The 27,995-nt window shown below is 34.8% G+C and overlaps 1 protein-coding gene and 1 pseudogene across 1 annotated transcript; one reads left to right on the top strand and one right to left on the bottom strand.

Moving 5' to 3' along the window:
- Window positions 1-230: 230 nt before the first annotated feature.
- On the bottom strand, window positions 231-1,122 carry LOC126779020 (uncharacterized). The gene is made up of 2 exons (XM_050502770.1): window positions 355-1,122; window positions 231-251 (listed from the first exon to the last, which is right to left on the bottom strand). The coding sequence occupies exons 1-2, from the start codon at window positions 1,120-1,122 to the stop codon at window positions 231-233; spliced, it is 789 nt and encodes a 262-aa protein (XP_050358727.1).
- A 645-nt stretch (window positions 1,123-1,767) lies between these two features.
- LOC126779021 (RNA-binding protein 8A-like) lies at window positions 1,768-26,437 on the top strand (annotated as a pseudogene).
- The last annotated feature ends 1,558 nt before the right edge of the window (window positions 26,438-27,995 follow it).

The following is a 27,995-nucleotide window of genomic DNA, read 5'->3' on the forward strand; positions in this document are numbered from 1 at the left end:
TCTGATAAAGCCGCCAATAACTCGCATTGACTGATTTTGTACTTTGTCCAATTTACTTAGGTGACTCTTTAACCCGATATAGATAGATTCTTTTAAACCATTAACTGTAGACGAATCGTTAGCTTTATTAATTGTTGGAAATGCTTGACGTGAAATAACAGGTGCTGGAGGGGGACTGGGTGGAACATAAATAGTTAGTGCCTTTTTGTATGTACAATTAAATTCTGCTATTAGCTCTCGAACTCGTTTTTCTTTAATATAAATGGGGCATATTCTGGTCATAGCCATGTGATTACAAATAAATGAAGATTGCTCACAATTTTGATGGTTGTCACCACATTTCGGGCAAACAACTTTGTTAGATGGACAAATTTTGATCGTATGTCCGTATCTCCAGCATCGAGAACATTGTGTAACAGGGAATACAAAGGGTGTTACTATTACTGTGGTGTCGAACATCTTAATTTTTGATGGTAACGATGACCCTTTAAAACATATTCTCATAGCCTCACTATTCTCCCATCTTCCATCCGAACTATTTCTGCGTTTTAACCTCTTTACTCCCATAATTGGTATACTACTATATAAACTTTCTAAAATTTCTTCATCAGTACGGTCTAAATCTATGGCTTTTATCACTCCATACGTATGATTTATTTCCATAGTTTTATATGTCCTATATCTATTTTCATTAAAGAATTTGTTAATTATTAATTTCTCAGCACTATCTTCTTTATCAAACTGAATCAACACTTTAAATGTTTTTATGTATTTAACACGAACAACATTCTGTATGTTCTCTGATTTCAAAATCTTAGCCAGTTTAAATTGTTTTGGAATTGGTTCAGTGGATGTAATGCAAACTTCAATCTGGTCCTCTGGTATTCTTTCCGAATCATTAAAGTCCCCGTCACGAGCAAACCTTTTACCTTTCCTCTGTACGATAAACCAAACTTCTTCTCTATTAGCCTCCCTGTTTCTTTTATTTGGTCTTCTATCGTTGTCATGCATCTCACGGTTCCTAATCTCTCCATCTTCCCCTGAACACTCAAAGTTATCACTCCTACCACTTTGCATTATATGTTCCGTCTCAACCTGTATATTGGATCCATTAGTAGTCATATTTATCTATTATACTCGAACAAAACACTCAACATTGTAAATAAACAACGTTACGACGCGGTGTCAAGCGCAGTGGTGATTAAACCGGTTTTGCAATCCGACAATAACGCGTCTACAATCAGCAAGCGTCTTCGCGCGACTGATAAATAATTATAATAATACAGCATTTTTTTATTTTAAACACTAATGTGAATATAATTCTTATGTCTTATGCTTAAAGGGATTAAGCCGAAACACCAAAATACCAAATATTTATGTTTGGCCTTAGAATATAATATGAGTGGGTGGTACCTATCGAGACGGGCTTGCACAAAGCTCTACAACCAAGTAACTTTATATTTTCTCACTACATATTCAGGTTTCTTTTATAATCAGTAATTAAATCAAAGCATTACGCTTTTTATTTAAATGAAAACGAAATAATCAACTATAAAATAGCAACATATATAATACACCTGTTTTGAATCTATAAAACTTTTTTTTATTTAGTTTCAATTATAATTAAAAATATATGATGAAAGAGAAGATTATCAGAATGTATAAGAAATCGAGCCGAGCAGAAAAAAAAATGTAATAACAACAGTAAAACTCGGAATAAATGGCCCCTCCAAACCGATTTTTATCTCGGAAAGTCTTTCTTCTAAAATGAAGAGGTTGTTTTATCTCAGTCGTGATTTTGCCAAATCTTATGAGTACGCCGTATCGTATCGTATTGCTGGACGTCCAATGGCAAAATATTTCTTCGTAAGAAAGAAGGTGACCAGCTAATTCACATAAAAAAAGAATTAGACCTAGATTCCTTAAAATTGAAGAAATGACTAGGTGTCACAAACGTCGCTATTTGCTGTAGATGCATGCTACTTGTTCTTCGTAAGCTTTTTATATTAAGGAATGATTTTTTCATATTTAATCTTAGCTCCTATTCCTACATTTCTATGTTGTTAATTTTTTATAATCATTTAGATCAATATTATAATCCTTATATTTATACATATATATCCATCACAAAACATAGCATAGGTTTCCATAGCACAAGCTTTGTACAAGCTTAATTTGGGATCAGATGGCTGAAAATGTGTTTGAAAAATGTCCCCGGATATTATTATTAAAAAAAAAACATCCTTACCTTATTTTCCTTTTTTCAGTCTTATCAAATCTTTCATTTGCTGATAATATTCCAAAATATTTAGTGTTAGTAAAGCCAAGATAAAAAAAGAAAAACAAAAAAAGAATCGAATCTCTGTCCCTAGAACTACTGTAAATCGTACCATTGTTAAATTCAATAATATTTCTTTATGAATGATATAAACTTAATTAACGAAAATATTGAAGCTATAACAGCTTCAGAATTCATAATATCTTGTCCTGAGCAGTGTGGCAATTTTTGAAATGCAAAACGGGGCTAAAGGTTTTTCATGTTAACATAAGAAGCTTAAACTGCAATTTCGATAGACTCTTGGTTTTGCTAAATAGATTGAACAACCAGGTTGTCGCAGGCTTTTTCTATCTGAATGTTGGTTAAGAAATGTCTCAGTCTTACCTACGTTACCAGAATTCAGTTCTTTTAAGTCATAGTACAGTAACCACAATGATGGCGTCGTTGCATACTTCAGAAGCGGTTTAGATTGTCGTGTTGAGGAGTTTCTTTTTGCGGAAGCTAACTGTCTAGTTTTAAAATTTCGTTCTGATATTGCTCTAGTAGCCATTTACCGCTCCCCTTCTTACTACAACATTTCTTCATTTATTAACAGTCTTGATAAAGTCTTACTTAGTTCATCGAGCTTTAAAACTGCAGCAATCATTGGAGATATAAACATTAATATTAACGGCATTACAACATCTATTGTGAAAACTTCTGAACCTATTTTTACCCCTTTGCTTACACATATTTTTAATCTTTGTCTGACTAAAGGAGTTTTCCCCAGGGTCTTTAAACAGGCCATCGTCCACCCTATTCATAAGAATGGAGCGAAGGACAATGTCAATAACTACAGACCCATTTCGGTCCTGACCACTTTTTCGAAAGTACTGGAAAAGATCCTTAATCGTAGGTTTATCTCTTATTTAAACAATTTCGGCATATTGGCTAATAATCAATACGGGTTCAGAACTAGCAGATCCACGGAAGATGCCGTAATGAGTATGATTAACGACACGGTCCAAAACATTTATAAGAACACCATTGGCATATAATAAGAACACCATTGGCATTTTTCTGAACTTGTCGAAAGCATTCGACGCCGTTTCTATACCTTTATTACTACAGAAATTGGATAGAATTGGTGTCAGAGGATTTGCCTTAAGTATCTTCGAAAGTTATCTTAGCGAACGGACTCAATATGTCTCTATAAATAATCAAGTAAGTGATGAGGAAGATCTTTTCAATGGTGTTCCTCAAGGCAGCGTGCTAGGGCCGACTTTATTCCTACATTAATGATCTGTGCAAGCTTAAATTACCAAACTGCAAAATCGTAACATATGCCGACGACACCTCACTAATAGTCCATGGTAAGAATTGGTCAGATGCTCGAAATAAGGCAGAATTGGCCCTTGCTATCGTAATGAACTGGCTGTCCTGTAACTTATTGACTCTTAATATAGATAAAACGCATTATATGACATTTGGCTCCAGCTATACTTTACCGGCTACGTCATTTCCTGTAGTCGCTCATAATTGTTCTGAATACCAGGTTCCTTGCAACTGTAATAAAATCTCTCGCACTAAGACCATTAAGTATCTCGGAGTAACAATAGATGAGGGGCTAAATTGGAATGATCACATTCAATCTGTAATTTCACGTATAAGGAAAATAATGTATGTATTTAGATATCTTAGGGCATCTGTTTGTTTCCAGACTTTAAAAACTGTATATTACGCACTTGCGCAATCTAATATCACTTACTGTATTACAGCGTGGGGAGGTGCTGCTAAGATCAATATACTTCGATTAGAGAGAGCACAAAGACTTTTATTAAAAATTATGATCTCTTAGCCTATCCGTTTCCCTACAATTGAACTATAAATCTTGTAAAGTTCTCACAGTGCGTCAACTGTATATACTGCAAACAATTCTTCGGAAGCATAAAAATATTCCCTATAATAAGTTTGTATCTAACAAACGCAGAAGTGATAGGGTTTGCCAGACCATTCCATTTAAATCAGCGATGGCAAGTCACCAATAAAATTATTTGAGCTCAATTTTATATAATAGAATAAATAAGAAGAACAATATTTTCTCACTTACGACTTACCAGTGTAAAATTCAAATGACCAATTGGCTTCTCAATTTGGGCTATGATGAAACTAAAGCATTACTAAAACGATCAATATAACATTGACCTAACCTATTCTTTCTTCCTACCCCATCCCTTCCTTATAGTATATGTATTTAGATGTATACATTCATATAGTATATTTTGTTATTAGTTATTGTGTTATTAAATTAAATGATATTTGATGTTATGTTTATAATGAAAAAATAATAAATAAATGTGCTGTCGAATTGGAAGGCGATAGTAGCTACGACACAGTTTTATACTAATGTAGTTTCTATCGTATTTATTGTTTAAGATATGTATAATTTGTTCAAAATAAATAAATAAATAAAATAAAATAAATAAAAAATTTTTCTCTGTGTTACCGACGTATAATATTTTAGGTCGTCTTACGCTCACGTCACACAATGATTACGACGTTCCATAGATGGCGCTTTACATTTCGTAGCGAATTCTGCATCGCGTTGGCTAGATTTTCTGTCGGTGAATCAGGTTCGCGGGACCACACCATTGTAGTATCGACTATCGCTTCAAAGCTTCCTGTAAAATTCGTCTTAATCGTGACGAATCCTACAGGAAGCTTTGAACGGATGAAAGATTGTAAAATAATCTAAAGGTAAATTTTACCAAGCGTCAACAGATCCACGCACTCCCAAGCCCTCTCTCTCTCTCTATCTTTAATCTTTGCTTATATGCAATTTTGAGGAGGAAAACAGCCTAGGAAGCTAGGGGAAGTCTTCCAAGCTGTTTTCCTTAATATGAATGACTATTGTGTACACACTATGCGAGCGGGCTAGATTGAGCATTCATTAGAGTTGAGGCAACCTTCTCCCGTTCCTGCCCTTGAGCCATGATCTTGTAAACCTCGTTCTTGTTATAAACAGTTATCTCTTCAAAGTCAATCACAATACCGGCACCCTCCCTGTTGACGTCTTCCTAAATTCTTAACTTGGAGTTGTCTTCCGATGTGGAAAGTAAGTCAACCAATTCGCTTCTCGGCCATTTGACTAAGATCAAAGTGTGTGTAGTACTTTGTGTCTGTAGTAGTACCTGTTCTGTCAGCTAGATATGTGAAAATTAAGTTATGGCCTTGTGTTTTCTTTGCCGCAGGACAAGGCCATATATTAAACAGCATCAGTTCTTCCTGAGATCAAATTGACAGTATTGCATTTACTAGTCAATTACCAAAACAATATCATAGTTGCTCTGTCCGGTCTGTGTTAGGCGTGGTCGGCACACGGAGTACATGCGTCATCAAAAATCAGAACATCCAGATGATGGCTTGGTCTTTCAATGCTGGGGATGCGGATTAACTGCTCCCGCAGATAAACGATGTCCACTTAATGTAGTGTTATCTATTATGTTTTCAATTGGTGTAATTTTTACGTGGTATATCTTGATAAAATATTTTTAGTAGAATTACTTGAAATATATTGCATATGTATTAAGTGTTTGATTTACCAGTAAATGTTGCTTAAGGGGTGATATAAACAACTTTCTTCCTTTTTGAAAATAAATCAATGACGGAAAAAGGTAAATCGGTTTTAGCAATACACCAGGTAAGCAACGTTTACGTTGCGGGCCGTTACCGTTAGTTGGCTGAGCATTAACACGTAGCACGAGCGTCGAGGTTCCATTGGCTCGAGTATTGTCAAATTTGAGGGACTCATTGACGTATAATAGAGTTTTTACTTTGTGTTCATTATGTTACAACATAAATAATGTTATATACTTACGAGCATATACATGATAATGATAATAATGGGGACGATACTGGTAATGTCACTTTATATTCCATTGGTAAATTGGTTCAGCGCTTCATATGTAATAGAAATCAAACAATAGAACAATATAGCGAAAAACAAAATAAAAAAAGAAAACAAATTATAATTATGTATCACGATGTCATATAATTATGTGTCACGATAATTTAAACATTGAAAATACTTCAAATTAAAAAAAAAAAATGGAACCTTTATGCAATAGAAAAGGTGTACTTTTGTTTCTCTGTGAAATTTTTTACCTTCCATTAAGGCATCGCCGCAGGTAGGAAGAAAGGCCACCCAAATGTTGATACAGGGCCCGTCAAGGGCAAGCTACGCCCCTGAGTAGGACACTATTATTTTATTCATACTTTTTGTGTTCTTGTATGGACCATCCTGATGTATCCTATGTATACATACAATGTGTGCAAACGACAAAAAAGCCCATATAGTTAGTTTATCAACACTAATATTAGCTAGTCGATCGTTATCATATATAGCAGCCGTACTCAACCTGCGGCCCGCCGGGCTTTTGTGGTTGGCCCACTTGGATGTTACTTTATTTTGATATATTTTGAACTTGAAAGCTTTTTATTAACACCTAAATAATTGGACTTAAACAACTGCTTGTTGCGGACACTGCAGTGTTTAAAAAGTCATGAAATGATAAAAAAAATGTTAAAATATACGCGATAAAGGTTTGCGGCCCGCGATACCATGATTAACACTTGTTTGCAGCCCCTATAAAGAAAAGGTTGAGTATCGCTGATCTATAGATACGATTCGGAACACATTCGTGTAGCATACGAAAAAAGTGTGGCGGTGGACTAAATACGTCATATAAACATCTTAAAGAAGATAAGTATTATATTAACGAGATTAGTTTACATTAGATATAAATTTAAATTGACAAAAACATAAATTGATACTTTGAATGTATATCATATCTGTAAAACCTCATTGTCTGTGTATCATTTTGATTTAAATGCGATTTCTATTACCAATAAGATATCAAAGCGATTTTGTAGCAAAACCTCTGTAGTTAAGTGTACAAACTTTCACAAAATGCCCTAGAACATTATGAACATGTTACAAAAAATAACTAAATAACTCTTATTTATCACATGTTCTTACCACTGGGCCATCTCAGCTTTATCTAATTTATATACAAATTTATCTAATTTAAAAATATGGTAATATTAAAATGTATATGTGTTTGTTTCTAGATATGACAGTCTTGCTCCAGAGGGTGATGGTAACACACCAGGACCACAGAGGTCTGTGGACGGTTGGATCCTATTTGTAAGCAATGTACATGAGGAAGCCCAGGAAGAAGATATACAGGTATAACTTAAAATTCTACCCCCAACTTTACTGGTGGTAGGGCTTTGTGCAAGCTCGTCTGGGTAGGTACCACCCACTCATCAGATATTCTACCGCAAAACAGCAATACTTGATATTGTTGTGTTCCGGTTTGAAGGGTGAGTGAGCCAGTGTAATTACAGGCACAAGGGACATAAAATCTTAGTTCCCAAGGTTGGTGGCGCATTGGCTATAAGCGATGGTTGACATTTCTTACAATGCCAATGTCTAAGGGCGTTTGGTGACCACTTACCATCAGGTGGCCCATATGCTCGTCCTCCTTCCTATTCTATAAAAAAAAAAAAAAAAAAAAAAAAAAAAAAAAAAATGAAGTAAAACAGCCTCTAAATGACGTACTGCTGAGCTTGACCTCAGAAATTTTTAATTTTGTATTTTTCCTATAGAGTGCACGCGAGGCTCTCGATGGAGCTGATGACAAGCGATATCAGTAGAATGTTGCTTTGTAAATGGGCCCACTAAAACTCACAAGAAACGACGATAGTGGATATTATATTTTAACTCTTATTATGTATCGCACTTTAAAATATATATCTGGACGTATCATATTAAATGTAAATAGTCTCAATATCTTGTTACTATTAATATATGAATGAATCAACATAAATTAACATAAAATTTAACACTGGAGAAAAAATGTTTATGAAATAGTAAGTTCTCAAAAAAATAGGTTTTTTTTGTTTAGATTGTTTTTCCCCAATAGTTATGTAAAGATTATGTTCTTACTGTAACTTATTTTGACTTCATTACGCAAAACATTTTATAATTTTTTTCAAACTTTTGTGATGCTTATGAACAAATTTTATCTTTTTTTTATATTGTTTACTGGTCATAGTCAAGTTAAGACATTATTTTTAAATTACGTTACTTTTTCTGTGCACTCTCAGACAAGACATCGATTAAATATAAATACTGGATTTTATATGTCATGAAACAGTGATAAAGAATATATTTAAGTAGTTTATTAAGAAAACTAGTAAGTATTTAAAGTGCGATTGAAAAAAACTTATTTTCTATTAGGAAAAGCATGTGTTAAAGTGTGTTTAAAGTGCGGTGCATAAAAAATTCATTCATTATCTAAGCTAAGACTTATCGCTTACGTATTTAATATATGTCTTTCTATAATATTATTTGTTTTTATTTACCACCAATGAACTGAAAATAGTATAAAATATTCAGGTATAAATCCGTACATCTTTGCCAATTGTATTTTTCGACCTTGAGCGATCGACACTCATGCCATCTTGGAAAAATTAATTAATTAATTAGATATTTATTGATAACATAGAAACTACATTAATTTTTTGTTTTTTTCGCTTAAATGTTGAACACTATAAATTGACATTTATTGTTAGATTTATGTAATTAAATTCGTAAGAAAATTTTACTTTTTTTACAAATAAAATCTACAAATAATATTATTAATGGAAATATTATAATTTTTTTTTTTTTTTTTATAGAATAGGAAGGCGGACGAGCATATGGGCCACCTGATGGTAAGTGGTCACCAACGCTCTTAGACATTGGCATTGTAAGAAATGTCAACCATCGCTTACATATCCAATGCGCCACCAACCTTGAGACTAAGATTTTATGTCCCTTGTGCCTGTAATTACACTGGCTCACTCACCCTTCAAACCGGAACACAACAATACCAAGTACTGCTGTTTTGCGGTAGAATATCTGATGAGTGGGTGGTACCTACCCAGACGAGCTTGCACAAAGCCCTACCACCAATATATATATATATATATATATATATCTGCATGCTGTATTTGCAATTTTGCATCAAGTAGGGCTTTTCGTTTCATTTCCTTTTCATCTGGTTCTTAGAATTACTCCCTTCGGTAGTGGTTAGAATACGCGACACTTATCTGATGATTGTGGGTTCAAACCAGGGCAAGCACCGATTAAATTAAGAGTGCGGGTGCTGCCACCACAGCGTACGCAGTAAAAGTTTAGTGCTCCTCGAATAAAAAAAATATTTCCAGCAAATTAATGACTTAGTATAAAAAATTGGCTGTTATATACGTTGAGTGAGGTGTAACACGTAATCATTAATAAAAAAGTTTTAAAAATTGTGAATTAACATTATAAATAACATCCATATATTTTTGTGGTTCGGAGATCAGTGTAGATAATTATTTGTCTACCGTCATAAATCACAATATAAATATCACAGTTACTGTACTCTGTAAACATCGTAAGTAACAGAACAGTAAGCAGTATTGCATATTTTCGCCGTCGTCTACAAACTAACGTTTGGCGCATTGGTAACGGCTCTGGTACTGTATCCGAGAAGTTGATAGTTCAAACCCCGATATGCAACACATTTATTTTCACAATAATTTTTAAAAATAATTATTTCAAAAGATGGTTAATGCATGTGATGAGATATGTGAGGTCAACATAGGAGTTGGGCAAAAACGTATTAAGTGCAATAGTTGTAAATATTTGTTTCATTCCGATTGCGTTCATTTTAACAATGATTCGAAAAACGCTAGATCTACATGGAAGTGTTCAACTTGCAAAACAAGTTCTAAAAGAGTGCAAAGTGTGAGTAATGAGGATATCAACACTTCATCGCATAGTAATAAGTCGCCTATACCACAAGCCACGTCAAGTAGTCAAGAAGATATGAATAACAAAAATTTTAATAATTTAATATTAACAGAAATAATATACTTTCGCGCAGAAATAAATGCGAGACTCAATGAACAAGATAATGAATTCAAAAAGCTACAATCTTGTGTCATGGAGATGAAAAATGATTTATTTGAATTACAAACAAAAGTCTTAGAAGTCGAACATCAGGGTCAAAGAATTGAAAAAATAGAACGGAAATTATCTGATTTTATGTTACAAAATGAAAACTTACAAAATGAAATAAATAAAAGGGACCAAAAGATCGATTAATAACTTGGAGATATGCGGTGTTACACAAACTCCTAATGAAAACCTAGCTGATACGGTATGTCTAATAGCGAAAACCACGGGAGTGTCGATTCTACCCAGTGACTTAGAATGTGTATATAGGATAAAAACTAGAAAACATCAATCCCAAATGGCACCTGTTTTGGTAATTTTAGAGACAATTGCGAAATTGATATCATTCAATTAAAATATAATGCAATTATTATTATGAGGAAAATATTTCATGCAAACATTTTAAGAAGGAAAAGTTATGGTATTTCATATATATATATATATATATTGATTGATTGGTAGAAAAGTTACAAAGTTAAAATTATCTGTGCTGAATGCTCAATCACTAAATACAGGAAGAGACGAATTATCACACACTATAAAATATTTTGATCGAGACATAATTTCTATCACGGAAACATGGCTATCTGAGAATGTCACGCTGAAAAATTTCAATATCCCTGGCTATAATTTTTTTTATGAACCACGATCAGGTTCGCAATCTTGAGGAGGAGGAGTAGGCGCATATATACGTTCAAATTTGAGAGTAAAAGTATTGCCAGTAATTTTTCGGCACTTGAGCAACAGTGGTTTGAAATTAAGATTAAAAGATGCATGACTGCTGTAGGAGTCATCTACCGACCTCCTAAATTTAGTTTTAGCACATTTTTATCTACGCTAGATGACAATCTATCATTTTTAACACCAAAATATGAATACGTATTTGTAACTGCTGACATAAACATTGATTTAAATTCGCATGGTATTTCTCAAAATGAATTTTTAACGTTAATAGCGGAATATAAATTGAATCAAATAGTTAACAAATCTACTCAAGTCACGAATACATCTAGCTCTCTAATAGATGTTATCTGCTGTAATGATAGCTTAAATATAAGTGAAATTAATGTTCAATATAACGATGATTTGAGTGATCATGCTTTTATTACGGCAATTATACCTCTGGAAGTAAATAAACCAATTCCAAGAGTTATTCAGTACAGACCATTTAATAATTTTGATCTTGATACATACTAGTTCGCTTCATCTGTTACACCTTGGGATATGATATTACAGTATGACCATGTCGATGCTATGGTAGTGTTTTAATTTTTTAATTCTTGGCTTTTTCAATCATTTTGTTCCTTTGAAAACTAAGCGTTTCAAATACCCCCCTTCCCCATGGATTACAGATACCATTAAAGCAATGATGATAGACAGAGAGGATTTTTTTTTTTATAGAATAGGAAAGCGGACGAGCATATGGGCCACCTGATGCTAAGTGGTCACCAAACATTGGCATTGTAAGAAATGTTAACCATCGCTTACATCACCAATGCGCCACCAACCTTGGGAACTAAGATATTATGTCCCTTGTGCCTGTAATTACACTGGCTCACTCACCCTTCAAACCGGAATACAACAATACCAAGTACTGCTGTTTTGCGGTAGAATATCTGATGAGTGGGTGGTACCTACCCAGACGAGCTTGCACAAAACTCTACCACCAGTAACTTGTTGGATGCTTGTAATATTGCTAAAAAACGAACTCTGATCGTGATATAAATTCATACAAACAATTGAGAAACGCTGTATTTGAGGTAACTCAAAAAGAAAAATCTTTTTATTTCACAAATAAAATTAATAAATTCATTAATAATACGAAAAAAATGCACGGTGAACTAAAAAAGTTTTTAGGCACTCACAATAACATAATTCCAGGTTATCTATGTGATCCAAATATAATAATTAAAGCTTTCCTTGACTCGGTACCTAGCGTTTCACATAATAGTAACATTATAAATAAATATAACAAACCGATTTATTCTGGATATGATTTTACAGAACTTTCCGCCGAGAGCATCTTAAAAATAATTAATTCTATAGTCTCTAATGCCGTAGGTACTGATGACATTTCTATCAAAATGGTAAAACTTACCCTCACCATACCCTTACCATACTCGTTAGTTGCTATTACACATATAATAAATACTTCATTACGCACGGGATACTTCCCAACATCTTGGAAAACTACAATTATTAAAGCTCTTCCGAAAAAGAAAAATGTAGACTCAGTGAAAGACTTACGACCAATTAGAATATTGCCTGTTTTATCAAAGGTTTTATAAAAGGTGGTAAATCAACAAATTGCTTCCTATTTTGAAAAACATTGCATTATTCCGAAATGCCAATCCGGTTTTAGAAAGTCACACAGTTCCACAACAGCGTTATTACACATTGTTGATGAAATTCTTTCTGCATCTAATAATAATATGGCTTTAATTTTAATACTATTAGACTACAGCAGAGCATTTGAATGTCTCAATATAGATTTACTTCTTGATAAATTGAAATTTTATGGTTTTTCTGATCTCATTTGTAAGTGGTTTTCTAGTTATTTCAAAGATAGATTACAAATAGTAGAAGTTTCTGGCATGAATGGCAGGCCTACAAGGTCTAGCGCTATAAAAGTTAATAGAGGTGTTATCCAAGGTTCTATACTTGGACCTATTTTATACTCAATTTATACGGCAGATCTTCACGAATATGTCAAAACTAGTTTAGTTCACATGTACGCAGATGATACACAGTTATTATTGAACATCAATCTATATACTATATAAATAATGATAAAACTATCCAAAATGTTAATGATGATCTTTCTCAAATTTTTAGTTGGTCGAAGAATCATGACCTGTCATTAAATCCACAAAAATGTACTTACATAATTTTTGGTACTAGGCAACAAATGGTTTCGCTTGATCAAATGTGTCATAGGATTTTTAAAGATGGTCATTCCTTTCAAATGATTTATAAGTTTAGACCATTTTTGAGTAAATCAGCGCGATCTAAACTTGTAGAATCCTTGGTTCTATCTCAGTTGGACTACTGTGATGTCCTTTATGGCCCCTGCCTTTATAAAAAGACTGAAAGGAAAATACAGAGGATACAAAATTCTTGTCTAAGATTTTGTTACAATATAACTCGATATTCGCATATTACACCTTATTTAAATTCCAAGAATATATTAAATATGAAAAATCGCCGTACACTTAAAGTAAATAATATCAGTTTCACCTTAAAATATCACAAAATTCCCAATTATTTGGCGGATAAACTTAAATGGTCTGAAACAAATGAATCCAATTGTAGATTGAGCCGAGTTCCGCGACTAGTACTGCCTAGACCACATTTGCAAGCATTTAGAGATAGCTTTCGTTTCGCTGCTTCTAAATGTTGGAACGATATCCCACTTCCGATTAAGAACAGTACATCTCAAAATAAGTTTAAGGCACAATGCAAGCAATGGCTTCTATCTATGAAAAAGACACAATGTATCTGGACAAATGTGTGTAACTAAACTTCAATATTTAATTGTTACTTTGATTGTAATTTATTAAAACATATCTCTATTTGTTTAAACATTTTTAATATTTTATTACTATTTTATTTTCATTTTTTATTCAATATGAAATATTTTCCTTTTTCTAGAATTAAAAAAAAAATAGTAAGTTAGATAGTTAAGACGTATCATATTAAATGTAAATAGTCACAATATCTTGTTACTATTAATATATGAATGAATCAACATAAATTTACACAAAATTTAACACTGGAGAAAAGATGTTTATGAAATAGTAAGTTGTCAAAAAAATAGGTTTTTTGTTGTTAAGATTGTTTTTCCTCAATAGTTTTTATATTTTAAATAAAGTTAATAAAAGATTATGTTCTTACTGTAACTTATTTTGACTTCATTACGCAAAACATTTTATAATTTTTTTTTTTCAAACTGTTGAGTTTTGTGACGCTTTTGAACAAATTTTATCTTTTTCTTATATTGTTTACTGGTCATAGTCAAGTTAAGACAATATTTTTAAATTACGTTACTTTTTCTGTGCACTCTCAGACAAAACATCGATTAAATATAAATACTGGATTTTATAAGTCATGAAACAGTGATAAAGAATATATTTAAGTAGTTTATTAAGAAAACTAGTAAGTATTTAAAGTGCGATTGAAAAAAACTTATTTTAAATTAGGAAAAGCATGTGTTAAAGTGTGTTTAAAGTGCGGTGCATAGTTAATTCATTATCTATGCTAAGACTTATCGCTTATGTATTAATATATGTCTTTCTATAATATTACTTGTTTTTATTTACCACCAATGAGCTGAAAACAGTATAAAATATTCAGGAATAATCTTTGCCTATTTGTGTTTATAATTTATTTTGTGCCTTTGTTGCACTGAAAGAAACAATGTTGCGTATGAAATTGTGTATACAATATCTTCCTACCCAATTTCTAAACATAATTATGATATATAATATATAAATATTTTTTTTTCCTTTATTTTACCTGGGACTTTAGTCATCAGATTGACTATGTTACCCCCGTACAAGCAAAACACATAATAATTATACTAAATCAAAACAACTTAACACCTAATTAACTTAACATTACTTCAATAATATAATACATCCATAATCTTTTCTTTTCTATATAAGGTATTATCGAAAATGAGCAAGTATTCTATATATACATTTTCAATAATAGCTTAGCTTCGTTTGATGATGGTACCGCAAGCCAACTATTACATATACCCACATTATATGATTTTAATAAACGGGGCCGGAACGACGCATTCCGCGCACAGTCCATCAATCGGTGATAAACATCATCCATTCAGTTACATTGTACGCATTTATAGGTGTTGGTTTTACCTATTATAAAATTAAATTTGTTTGACGGAATATCACCGGAACGAAGTCTCATAAATGTCACAATATTTTTTCTGCTACTTTTAATTTTTTGAAACCATGGACAATGAGTAAGTTCACATACAATTGTCTTGTACCATATACCTTTATGTCGCGATCGTTCATCAAAATATTCCTGCCACTTTTGTTTACCTGTTTTCTTGAATTTATTTAAAATTTCACTATGTAAAAGTATCCACTGATAAGGTATTCCGTCATGAATAGCTTGTTTTGCCGCTTTGTCAGCTTCCTCGTTGCCCATGATTCCAATATGTGAAGGTATTCACTGGATAATTATTATTTTATTTGCACTTTGTCTATTGCATATGGACTCTAAAATATCATAGGCTACCGGGTATCCTCGAAAGGTCGAGGTTAACCGAGCCAAATGAAAAAGGGCGCTCTTTGAATCAGACAGTAAAACAACCTGACTTCCGGCACAAGATGACGCATATGACAATGATTCCGAAATTGCAATCAGCTCACTATGCATTATAGATATATCTGCCTCAATTTTAAATTTTTAAATTTAATTCTTATATCTGCCTGAGGGTCAAAGATTGCTGCACCTGAACCGAATGTACCCTTAGATCCGTCGGTAAAAATTTTGTAAAACGACTTATATTTTTTATCTAGAAGTGTCCGACAGCTATTTAACATGTCTGATTTCTTAGACAGTGTTTTTGACATTGCTATTCCTTCTACTACTGAAAATATATTATTAGATAAGTCTATACCACTGACCCATGTATGGAGAGAATGACATAGTAATTTTTTATTTGATATAACAGAATATTGGCATAAATTTCTGTAGACTGTAACGAGCAGAGGAAGTTTTTATTTCTCTAGTAATAATTACTACACGTATCGTTTAGATCTTTTAAAACATTTACAGTTACGTTATTTTCGTCAGACCTTGACTTTAGCACAAACTTAACGGCAAGATATTTCCTTCGGATATTTAGAGGTCGTATATACAATTCACTCTCCATGACATGTATTGGTGTGGTTCTGATAAAGCCGCCAATAACTCGCATTGACTGATTTTGTACTTTGTCCAATTTACTTAGGTGACTCTTTAGCCCGATATAGATAGATTCTTTTAAACCATTAACTGTAGACGAATCGTTAGCTTTATTAATTGTTGGAAATGCTTGACGTGAAATAACAGGTGCTGGAGGGGGCTGGGTGGAACATAAATAGTTAGTGCCTTTTTGTATGTACAATTAAATTCTGCCATTAGCTCTCGAACTCGTTTTTCTTTAATATAAACGGGGCATATTCTGGTCATAGCCATGTGATTACCGCCACAGTTATTACAAATCAATGAAGATTGCTCACAATTTTGATGGTTGTCACCACATTTCGGGCAAACAATTTTGTTAGATGGACAAATTTTGATCGTATGTCCGTATCTCCAGCATCGAGAACATTGCGTAACAGGGAATACATAGGCTGTTACTATTACTGTGGTGTCGAACATTTTAATTTTTGATGGTAACGATGACCCTTTAAAACATATTCTCATAGCCTCACTATTCTCCCATCTTCCATCCGAGTTATTTCTGCGTTTTAACCTCTTTACTCCCATAATTGGTATACTACTATATAAACTTTCTAAAATTTCTTCATCAGTACGGTCTAAATCTATGGCTTTTATCACTCCATACGTATGATTTATTTCCATAGTTTTATATGTCCTATATCTATTTTCATTAAAGAATTTGTTAATTATTAATTCCTCAGCACTATCTTCTTTGTCAAACTGAATCAACACTTTAAAGGAGTTTATGTATTTAACACGAACAACATTCTGTATGTTCTCTGATTTCAAAATCTTAGCCAGTTTAAATTGTTTTGGAATTGGTACAGTGGATGTAATGCAAACTTCAATCTGGTCTTCTGGTATTCTTTCCCAGTCATTAAAGTCCCCGTCACGAGCAAACCTTTTACATTTCCTCTGTACGATAAACCAAACTTCTTCTCTATTAGCCTCCCTGTTTCTTTTATTTGGTCTTCTATCGTTGTCATGCATCTCACGGTTCCTAATCTCTCCATCTTCCCCTGAACACTCAAAGTTATCACTCCTATCAATTTGCATTATATGTTCCGTCTCAACCTGTATATTGGATCCATTAGTAGTCATATTTATCTATTATACTCGAACAAAACACTCAACATTTTAAATAAACAACGTTACGACGCGGTGTCAAGCGCAGTGGTGATTAAACCGGTTTAGCAATCCGACAATAACGCGTCTACAATCAGCAAGCGTCTTCGCGCGACTGATAAATAATTATAATAATACAGCATTTTTTTATTTTAAACACTAATGTGAATATAATTCTTATGTCTGTCCCTTTAAGCCGAAACACCAAAATACAAATATTTATTTTATTTAGTTTGGCCTTAGAATATAATATGAGTGGGTGGTACCTATCGAGACGGGCTTGCACAAAGCTCTACAACCAAGTAACTTTATATTTTCTCACTACATATTCAGGTTTCTTTTATAATCAGTAATTAAATCAAAACATTACGCTTTTTATTTAAATGAAAACGAAATAATCAACTATAAAATAGCAACATATATAATACACCTGTTTTGAATCTATAAAACTTTTTTTTTATTTAGTTTCAATTATAATTAAAAATATATTATGAAAGAGAAGATTATCAGAATGTATAAGAAATCGAGCCGAGCAGAAAAAAAAATGTATTAACAACAGTAAAACTCGGAATAAATGGCCCCTCCAAACCGATTTTTATCTCGGAAAGTCTTTCTTCTAAAATGAAGAGGTTGTTTTATCTCAGTCGTGATTTTGCCAAATCTTATGAGTACGCCGTATCGTATCGTATTGCTGGACGTCCAATGTCAAAATATTTCTTCGTAAGAAATAAGGTGACCAGCTAATTCACATAAAAAAAGAATTGGACCTAGATTCCTTAAAAATGAAGAAATGACTAGGTGTCACAAACGTCGCTATTTGCTGTAGATGCATGCTACTTGTTCTTCGTAAGCTTTTTATATTAAGGAATGATTTTTTCATATTTAATCTTAGCTCCTATTCCTACATTTCTATGTTGTTAATTTTTTATAATCATTTAGATCAATATTATAATCCTTATATTTATACATATATATCCATCACAAAACATAGCATAGGTTTCCATAGCACAAGCTTTGTACAAGCTTAATTTGGGATCAGATGGCTGTGTTTGAAAAATGTCCCCGGATATTATTGTTAAAAAAAAAAACATCCTTACCTTATTTTCCTTTTTTCAGTCTTATCAAATCTTTCATTTGCTGATAATATTCCAAAATATTTAGTGAGTAAAGCTAAGATAAAAAAAGAAAAACAAAAAAAGAATCGAATCTCTGTCCCTAGAACTACTGTAAATCGTACCATTGTTAAATTCAATAATATTTCTTTATGAATGATATAAACTTAATTAACGAAAATATTGAAGCTATAACAGCTTCAGAATTCATAATATCTTGTCTTGAGCAGTGTGGCAATTTTTGAAAAGCAAAATGGGGCTAAAGGTTTTTCATGTTAACATAAGAAGCTTAAACTGCAATTTCGATAGACTCTGTGTTTTGCTAAATAGATTGAACAACCAGGTTGACGTGCTTATTCTTTTTTTTTTATATGTCCGAGATGGCAAATGACTCTACTCCACCTGATGGTAAGTGGTAGTAGAGTCCAAACGCGACGACGGCCAGTACAGTCGGGAAGAATGTTCTGTACTAGCCGTCACCGCCTTGCCGGCCCGCAAGATGCCTCTTCACGCCTCGTTTGAAGGAACCCGGGTTGTAAGAGGAGGGGAACACGTGAACTGGTAAGGAATTCCATTTTTTGGTAGTGCGACAAAGAAAGGAGTTGCCAAATTTCTTTGTGCGCGATGGAATTGATGTCACAGTTAGGCGGTGACATCGAGAACCAGCTCGCGTGGACTTAAGAAGGAAGGGGGAAGCAGGAATTAGAGAGAATAATTCCTCAGAGCACTCGCCGTGATACAGTCGATAGAAAGCGGTCAGTGCTGCTATATCGCGACGCAATTGTAAAGGTTCAAGGGTGTTTGTGACCTTTACGACGCCAATAATGCGTACTGCACGTCGCTGCAACCGGTCCAAGGCCTCCAGTAGGTACTTAGCGGAGCCATCCCAAAGGTGCGAGCAATATTATATTTTCTATCTGAATGTTGGTTAAGAAAGGTCCCAGTCTTACCTACGTTACCGGGTTTCAGTTCTTTTAAGTCACAGTACACTAACCAAAATGATGGCGTCGTTGCATACTTCAGAAGCGGTTTAGATTGTCGTGTTGAGGAGTTTCTTTTTGCGGAAGCTAACTGTCTAGTTTCGTTCTGATATTGCTCTAGTAGCCATTTACCGCTCCTCTTCTTACTACAACATTTCTTCATTTATTAACAGTCTTCATAAAGTCTTACTTAGTTCATCGAGCTTTAAAACGTCAGCAATCATTGGAGATATAAACATTAATATTAACCCAGCTACTAAGGATCCTCGTATGGATGATTACCTTAACATCTCTGCCATCCATGGAATGCTGCCTGCATATGTCACTCCAACTAGAAATGAGAAATGTCTTGTTCATGTCATCCTAAGAAGTAACAAAAACACCACCACTGTTATGTTTGACGCTGCTTTTACAGATCATGTTCCGGTTATTTTTTACTGTGACTTTAAACTGAAACCTACTAAATCTGCTGGTAGTTATATTCGTGTCAATGAGGTCGCTATCGTTGCTGACCTTGCGATCTGTGATTTTTCGGCCATCTCTAATTCAACTGATCCGGAGAAATCTAAAAAATAGCTGTGCGGTGGGTTGGGACGGAATTACAACATCTATTGTGAAAACTTTTGAACCTATTTTTACCCCTTTGCTTACACATATTTTTAATCTTTGTCTGACTAAAGGAGTTTTCCCCAGGGTCTTTAAACAGGCCATCGTCCACCCTATTCATAAGAATGGAGCGAAGGACAATGTCAATAACTACAGACCCATTTCGGTCCTGACCACTTTTTCGAAAGTACTGGAAAAGATCCTTAATCGTAGGTTTATCTCTTATTTAAACAATTTCGGCATATTGGTTAATAATCAATACGGGTTCAGAACTAGCAGATCCACGGAAGATGCCGTAATGAGTATGATTAACGACACGGTCCAAAACATTTATAATAATAAGAACACCATTGGCATATAATAAGAACACCATTGGCATTTTTCTGAACTTGTCGAAAGCATTCGACGCCGTTTCTATACCTTTATTACTACAGAAATTGGATAGAATTGGTGTCAGAGGATTGGCCTTAAGTATCTTCGAAAGTTATCTTAGCGAACGGACTCAATATGTCTTTATAAATAATCAAGTAAGTTATGAGGAAGATCTTTTCAATGGTGTTCCTCAAGGCAGCGTCGACTAGGGCTGACTTTATTCCTGGTCTACATTAATGATCTGTGCAAGCTTAAATTACCAAACTGCAAAATCGTAACATATGCCGACGACACCTCACTAATAGTCCTTGGTAAGAATTGGTCAGATGCTCGAAATAAGGCAGAATTGGCCCTTGCTATCGTAATGAACTGGCTGTCCTGTAACTTATTGACTCTTAATATAGATAAAACGCATTATATGACTTTTGGCTCCAGCTATACTTTACCGGCTACGTCATTTCCTGTAGTCGCTCATAATTGTTCTGAATACCAGGTTCCTTGCAACTGTAATAAAATCTCTCGCACTAAGACCATTAAGTATCTCGGAGTAACAATAGATGAGGGGCTAAATTGGAATGATCACATTCAATCTGTAATTTCACGTATAAGGAAAATAATCTATGTATTTAGATTTCTTAGGGCATCTGTTTATTTCCAGACTTTAAAAACTGTATATTACGCACTTGCGCAATCTAATATCACTTACTGTATCACAGCGTGGGGAGGTGCTGCTAAGATCAATATACTTCGATTAGAGAGAGCACAAAGACTTTTATTAAAAATTATGATCTCTTAGCCTATCCGTTTCCCTACAATTGAACTATATAAATCTTGTAAAGTTCTCACAGTGCGTCAACTGTATATACTGCAAACAATTCATCGGAAGCATAAAAATATTCCCTATAATAAGTTTGTATCTAACAAACGCAGAAGTGATAGGGTTTGCCAGACCATTCCACTTAATTCAGCGATGGCAAGTCACCAATAAAATTATTTGAGCTCAATTTTATATAATAGAATAAATAAGAAGAACAATATTTTCTCACTTACGACTTACCAGTGTAAAATTCAAATGACCAATTGGCTTCTCAATTTGGGCTATGATGAGACTAAAGCATTACTAAAACGATCATTATAACATTGACCTAACCTATTCTTTCTTCCTACCCCATCATCAGCCATCAGCCGAAAGACGTCCACTGCTGGACAAAGGCCTCCCCCAAGGATTTCCACGTTGGCCGATCTTGCGCTGCCCGCATCCAACGGCTTCCCGCGACTCGTTCTAAGTCGTCGGTCCACCTTGTAGGGGGCCTGCCCACGCTGCGTCTTCCGGTTCGTGGTCGCCACTCGAGAACCTTTCTGCCCCAGCGGCCGTCGGTTCTGCGAGCAATGTGCCCCGCCCACTGCCACTTCAATTTAGCAATTCTTCGGGCTATGTCGGTTACTTTGGTTCGCCTGCGGATTTCATCATTTCTGATTCGATCTCGCAGAGAAACTCCGAGCATAGCCCTCTCCATTGCCCTTTGAGTGACCTTGAGCCTTCTTATGAGGCCCATTGTGAGCGACCACGTCTCTGATCCATAAGTCATCACTGGCAACACACACTGGTCGAAGACTTTCGACTTGAGACACTGCGGTATTTGGGATGAGAAGATATCGTGTAGCTTCCCGAACGCTGCCCAGCCGAGTTGAATTCGACGATTTACCTCTTTCTCGAAGTTGGACCTACCTAGTTGGATGGTCTGACCTAGGTAGACATAGTTGTCTACAACTTCGAGTGCAGAATTTCCAACCTTGACTTGAGTGGGTGCAACATGGATGTTCGACATGATTTTCGTCTTGTCCATGTTCATTTTTAGACCCACTTGTTGGGAAACCCTGCTGAGGTCATCGAGCATAGTGCCGAGGTCTTCCAAGGTCTCAGCCATAATTACAATGTCATCGGCAAATCGAAGATGAGTGATGTACTCGCCGTTAATATTGATGCCAAGTCCGTTCCAGTCCAGAAGCTTGAAAACATCTTCCAATGCAGCGGTAAACAGTTTCGGAGATATCACGTCTCCCTGTCTTACACCTCTCTGCAGTTGGATAGGTTTTGAGTTCTGATCCTGGAGTCGGATCGACATGGTGGCGTTCTCGTACAAGCACTTTAACACCCTGATATACCGATAATCAATTTGGCACCTTTGAAGAGAATTCAGCACAGCCCAGGTTTCGATCGAATCAAAGGCTTTCTCATAGTCCACAAACGCTAAGCAAAGTGGCTGGTTATACTCCTCAGTCTTCTGTATAACTTGCCGCAGCGTATGTATGTGGTCTATGGTGCTAAAGCCTTTCCGGAATCCGGCTTGTTCGGGTGGCTGGAAGTCGTCAAGCCTTTGCTCGAGACGATTCGTAATGACTCTCGAAAACAACTTGTAAACATGACTCAGCAGTGAGATGGGCCTGTAATTCTTCAGAAGGGTTTTATCACCCTTCTTAAAGAAAAGTACCACCACACTTCTGTGCCATGCTTTTGGCGTTTGACCTTTGGCAATGACGGAGTTAAAAAGCCTCTGAAGAGCCCTGAGGATCGGTGTACCACCCGCCTTCAGAAGCTCGGCTGTAATACCATCATCACCAGGTGCCTTGTTGTTTTTGAGTTGTCCGAGAGCCATTCTAATCTCGAAAAGACTGACGTCCTGAAAATCTTCAGTGTAGTGTCGGGTTAGTCTTGCTCTGGGATCTGCAGCATGACTACTGACAGGTGATTGAGCTGTCGTGTACAGCTGACCGTAGAACTTCTCAACCTCTTCCAACAGCTCAGATCTTGACGTGACTATTCTGCCATCCTCAGTTTTCAGCCTTGTCAGTTGACTCTGACCAACAGACAGATCTCTGGCGAACACTTTAGAGCCTTTGTTCCGCTCGATGGCCTCTTTAATGCGCATTGTATTAAATTGGCGAGTGTCGCGAGTTAGAGACTTTGAAATCCGTCTGTTGATCAGCCGATAGCCGGCAGCATCAGCTGGGGACGTCAGAATCATTTTCCGTCTTTCCTCCATAAGCCGTAGGGTAGAGGCAGAGATCTTTTTGGTTCCTTTTGTACAGCTGGTCTTGAAGGTCTTAGACCCAGCCGTACGGACAGTTTCCACAAGCCTGTCGTTGTATGTGTCCACTTCCTCGCAGTCTGCTAGGCAATCGAATCGGTTTTGGAGTTCGAGCTGAAAGGCTTCGGGATTTCGGATTTGAAGAGGTGATGGTCGGAGCGTAGACTTCATCAGTCGGGACCTCTGGAGTTTAACATTGATATTTAACGAGCCTCTTACGAGTCTGTGATCGCTCCCAGTTTTGACTGCATTGATCACGGAGACGTCATTAAATATTTGTCTTCCTACCCCATCCCTTCCTTATAGTATATGTATTTAGATGTATATATTCATATAGTATATTTTGTTATTAGTTATTGTGTTATTAAATTAAATGATATTTGATTGTTATGTTTATAATGAACAAATAATAAATAAATGTGCTGTCGAATTGGAAGGCGATAGTAGCTACGACACAGTTTTATACTAATGTAGTTCCTATCGTATTTATTGTTTAAGATATGTATAATTTGTTCAAAATAAATAAATAAATAAAATAAAATAAATAAAAAATTTTTCTCTGCGTTACCGACGTATAATATTTTAGGTCGCCTTACGCTCACGTCACACAATGATTACGACGTTCCATAGATGGCGCTTTACATTTCGTAGCGAATTCTGCATCGCGTTGGCTAGATTACCTGTCGGTGAATCAGGTTCGCGGGATCGCAACAATGTAGTATCGACTATCGCTTCAAAGCTTCCTGTAAAATTCGTCTTAATTGTGACGAATCTTACAGGAAGCCTTGAACGGATGAAAGATTGTAAAATGATCTAAAGGTAAACTTTACCAAGCGTCAACAGTCCATGCACTCCCAAGCCCTCTCTCTCTCTATATCTTTAATCTTTGTTTATATGCAATTTTGAGGAGGAAAACAGCCTAGGAAGCTAGGGGAAGTCTTCTAAGCTGTTTTCCTTTATATGAATAACTATTGTGAACACAGTATGCGAGCGGGCTAGTTGAGCATTCATTAGAGTTGAGGCAACCTTCTCCCGTTCCTGCCCTGCCATGATCTTGTAAACCTCGTTCTTGTTATAAACAGTTATCTCTTCGAAGCCAATCACAATATTGGCACCCTTCCTGTTGACTTCTTCCTAAATTCTTAACTTGGAGTTGTCTTCCGATGTGGAAAGTAAGTCAACTAATTCGCTTCTCGGCCTTTTGACTAAGATCAAAGTGTGTGTAGTACTTTGTGTCTGTAGTAGTACCTGTTCTTTCAACTAGATATCTGAAAATTAAGTTATGGACTTGTGTTTTCTTTGCCGCAGGACGAGGCCATATATTTAACAGCATCAGTTCTTCCTGAGAACAAATTGACAGTATTGCATTTACTAGTCAATTACCAAAACAATATCATATCAATAATTGTGTTCGCTTTTTTTTACTACACTTTGGTCTGGCCATATAGAGGAGGAACCACAACGTGAAGGACGTCAACGTGAACTTTTTGGGGAGGGAGATTTTAGCATCCTCTTGTCAATACGAGTAGACGAGCAGTTGCTCTGTCCGGTCTGTGTTAGGCATGGTCGGCACACGGAGTACATGCGTCATCAAAAATCAGAACATCCAGACGATGGCTTGGTCTTTCAATGCTGGGGATGCGGATTAACTGCTCCCCCTGATAAACGATATCCACTTAATGTAGTGTTATCTATTATTTACTTCAACTCGTGTAATTTTTACGTGGTATATCTTGATATACATATGCAATATATTTCAAGTAATTCTACTAAAAATATTTTATCAAGATATACCGTACCGTACCGTAACAGCCTGTGAATGTCCCACTGCTGGGCTAAAGGCCTCCTCTCCTCTTTTTGAGGAGAAGGTTTGGAGCTTTTTCCACCACGCTGCTCCAATGCGGGTTGGTGGAATACACATGTAGCAGAATTTCAGTGAAATTAGACACATGCAGGTTTCCTCACGATGTTTTCCTTCACCGTAAAGCACGAGATGAATTATAATCACAAATTAAGCACATGAAAATTCATGGTGCTTGCCCGGGTTTGAACCCACGATCATCGGTTAAGATTCACATGTTCTTACCACTGGGCCATCTCAGCTTTATCTAATTTATATACAAATTTATCTAATTTAAAAATATGGTAATATTAAAATGTATATGTGTTTGTTTCTAGATATGACAGTCCTGCTCCAGAGGGTAACACACCAGGACCACAGAGGTCTGTGGACGGTTGGATCCTATTTGTAAGCAATGTACATGAGGAAGCCCAGGAAGAAGGTACAGGTATAACTTAAAATTCTACCCCCAACTATATGAAGTAAAACAACCTGTAAATGACGTACTGCTGAGATTGGCCTCCCGCTCTTTTGAGAAGGTTTGGAGCTTTGCACACAATGTTTTCCTGCATGAGATGAATTATAAATGGTAATTAAATTTGTTAATCTTCAGTCATGCTTTTCTTTGTTCTTGCTACTATGCTATCTCAGCTCCATATAAAACAAGCTGCATATTAATAAAAGTATGGATATAAAGAAAAGATTATTTATTTTGTTATTTTCTTTGTAAAACCAGTTTTCAGAATGTGGAGAAATCAAAAACATTCATTTGAATCTTGATCGGCGCACTGGCTTCCTTAAGGGTTATGCCTTAGTTGAATATGAAACATACAAACAGGCAGCTGTAAGTTTTACTTTAATATTAATGGTTATGTTTAGTTTCCACTTAGATAGTAAATGTGCTTAGTCAATGAAATTTTTAATTTTGTATTTTTCCTATAGAGTGCACGCGAGGCTCTCGATGGAGCTGATATTATCGGACAAGCGATATCAATAGACTGGTGCTTTGTAAAGGGGCCCACTAAAACACAAGAAACGACGATAGTCGATATTATATTTTAACTCTTATTATGTATCGCACTTTAAAATATATATCTGGACGTATCATATTAAATGTAAATAGTCTCAATATCTTGTTACTATTAATATATGAATGAATCAACATAAATTAACAGAAAATTTAACACTGGAGAAAAGATGTTTATGAAATAGTAAGTTGTCAAAAAAATAGGTTTTTTTTGTTGAGACTGTTTTTCCTCAATAGTTTTTATATTTTAAATAAAGTTAATAAAATATTATGTTCTTACTGTAACTTATTTTGACTTCATTACGCAAAACATTTTATAATTATTTTTTTTCAAACTGTTGAGTTTTGTGACGCTTATGAACAAATTTTATCTTTTTCTTATATTGTTTACTGGTCATAGTCAAGTTAAGACATTATTTTTAAATTACGTTACTTTTTCTGTGCACTCTCAGACAAAACATCGATTAAATATAAATACTGGATTTTGTAAGTCATGAAACAGTGATAAAGAATATATTTAAGTAGTTTATTAAGAAAACTAGTAAGTATTTAAAGTGCGATTGAAAAAAACTTATTTTCTATTAGGAAAAGCATGTGTTAAAGTGTGTTTAAAGTGCGGTGCATAGTTAATTCATTATCTAAGCTAAGACTTATCGCTTATGTATTTAATATATGTCTTTCTATAATATTATTTGTTTTTATTTACCACCAATGAACTGAAAATAGTAAAACATATTCAGGAATAATCTTTGCCTATTTGTGTTTATAATTTATTTTGTGCCGTGCACTGAAAAAAACAATGTTGCGTATGAGATTGTGTATACAATATCTTCCTACCCAATTTCTAAACATAATTATGATATATAATATATAAATATTTTTTTTCCTTTATTTTACCTGGGAGTTTAGTCATCAGATTGACTATGTCACCCCCGTACAAGCAAAACACATAATAATTATACTAAATCAAAACAACTTAACACCTAATTAACTTAACATTACTTCAATAATTTATATATTTTACATACATCCATAATCTTTTCTTTTCTGTATAAGGTATTATCGAAAATGAGCAAGTATTCTATACATACATTTTTAATAATAGCTTAGCTTCGTTTGATGATGGTACCGCAAGCCAACTATTACATATACCCACATTATATGATTTTAATAAACGGGGCCGGAACGACGCATTCCGCGCACATTCCATCAATCGGTGATAAACATCATCCATGCAGTTACATTGTACGCATTTATAGGTGTTGGTTTTACCCATTATAAAATTAAATTTGTTTGACGGAATATCACCGGAACGAAGTCTCATAAATGTCACAATATTTTTTCTGCTACTTTTAATTTTTTGAAACCATGGGCAATGAGTAAGTTCACATACAATTGTCTTGTACCATATACCTTTATGTCGCGATCGTTCATCAAAATATTCCTGCCAGTTTTGTTTACATGTTTTCTTGAATTTATTTTAAATTTCACTATGTAAAAGTATCCACTGATAAGGAATTCCGTCATGAATAGCTTGTTTTGCCGCTTTGTCAGCTTCCTCGTTGCCCATGATTCT

This window comes from Nymphalis io, chromosome 28, assembly GCF_905147045.1.
Source record: "Nymphalis io chromosome 28, ilAglIoxx1.1, whole genome shotgun sequence".
NCBI classification, from domain to species: domain Eukaryota; kingdom Metazoa; phylum Arthropoda; class Insecta; order Lepidoptera; family Nymphalidae; genus Nymphalis; species Nymphalis io.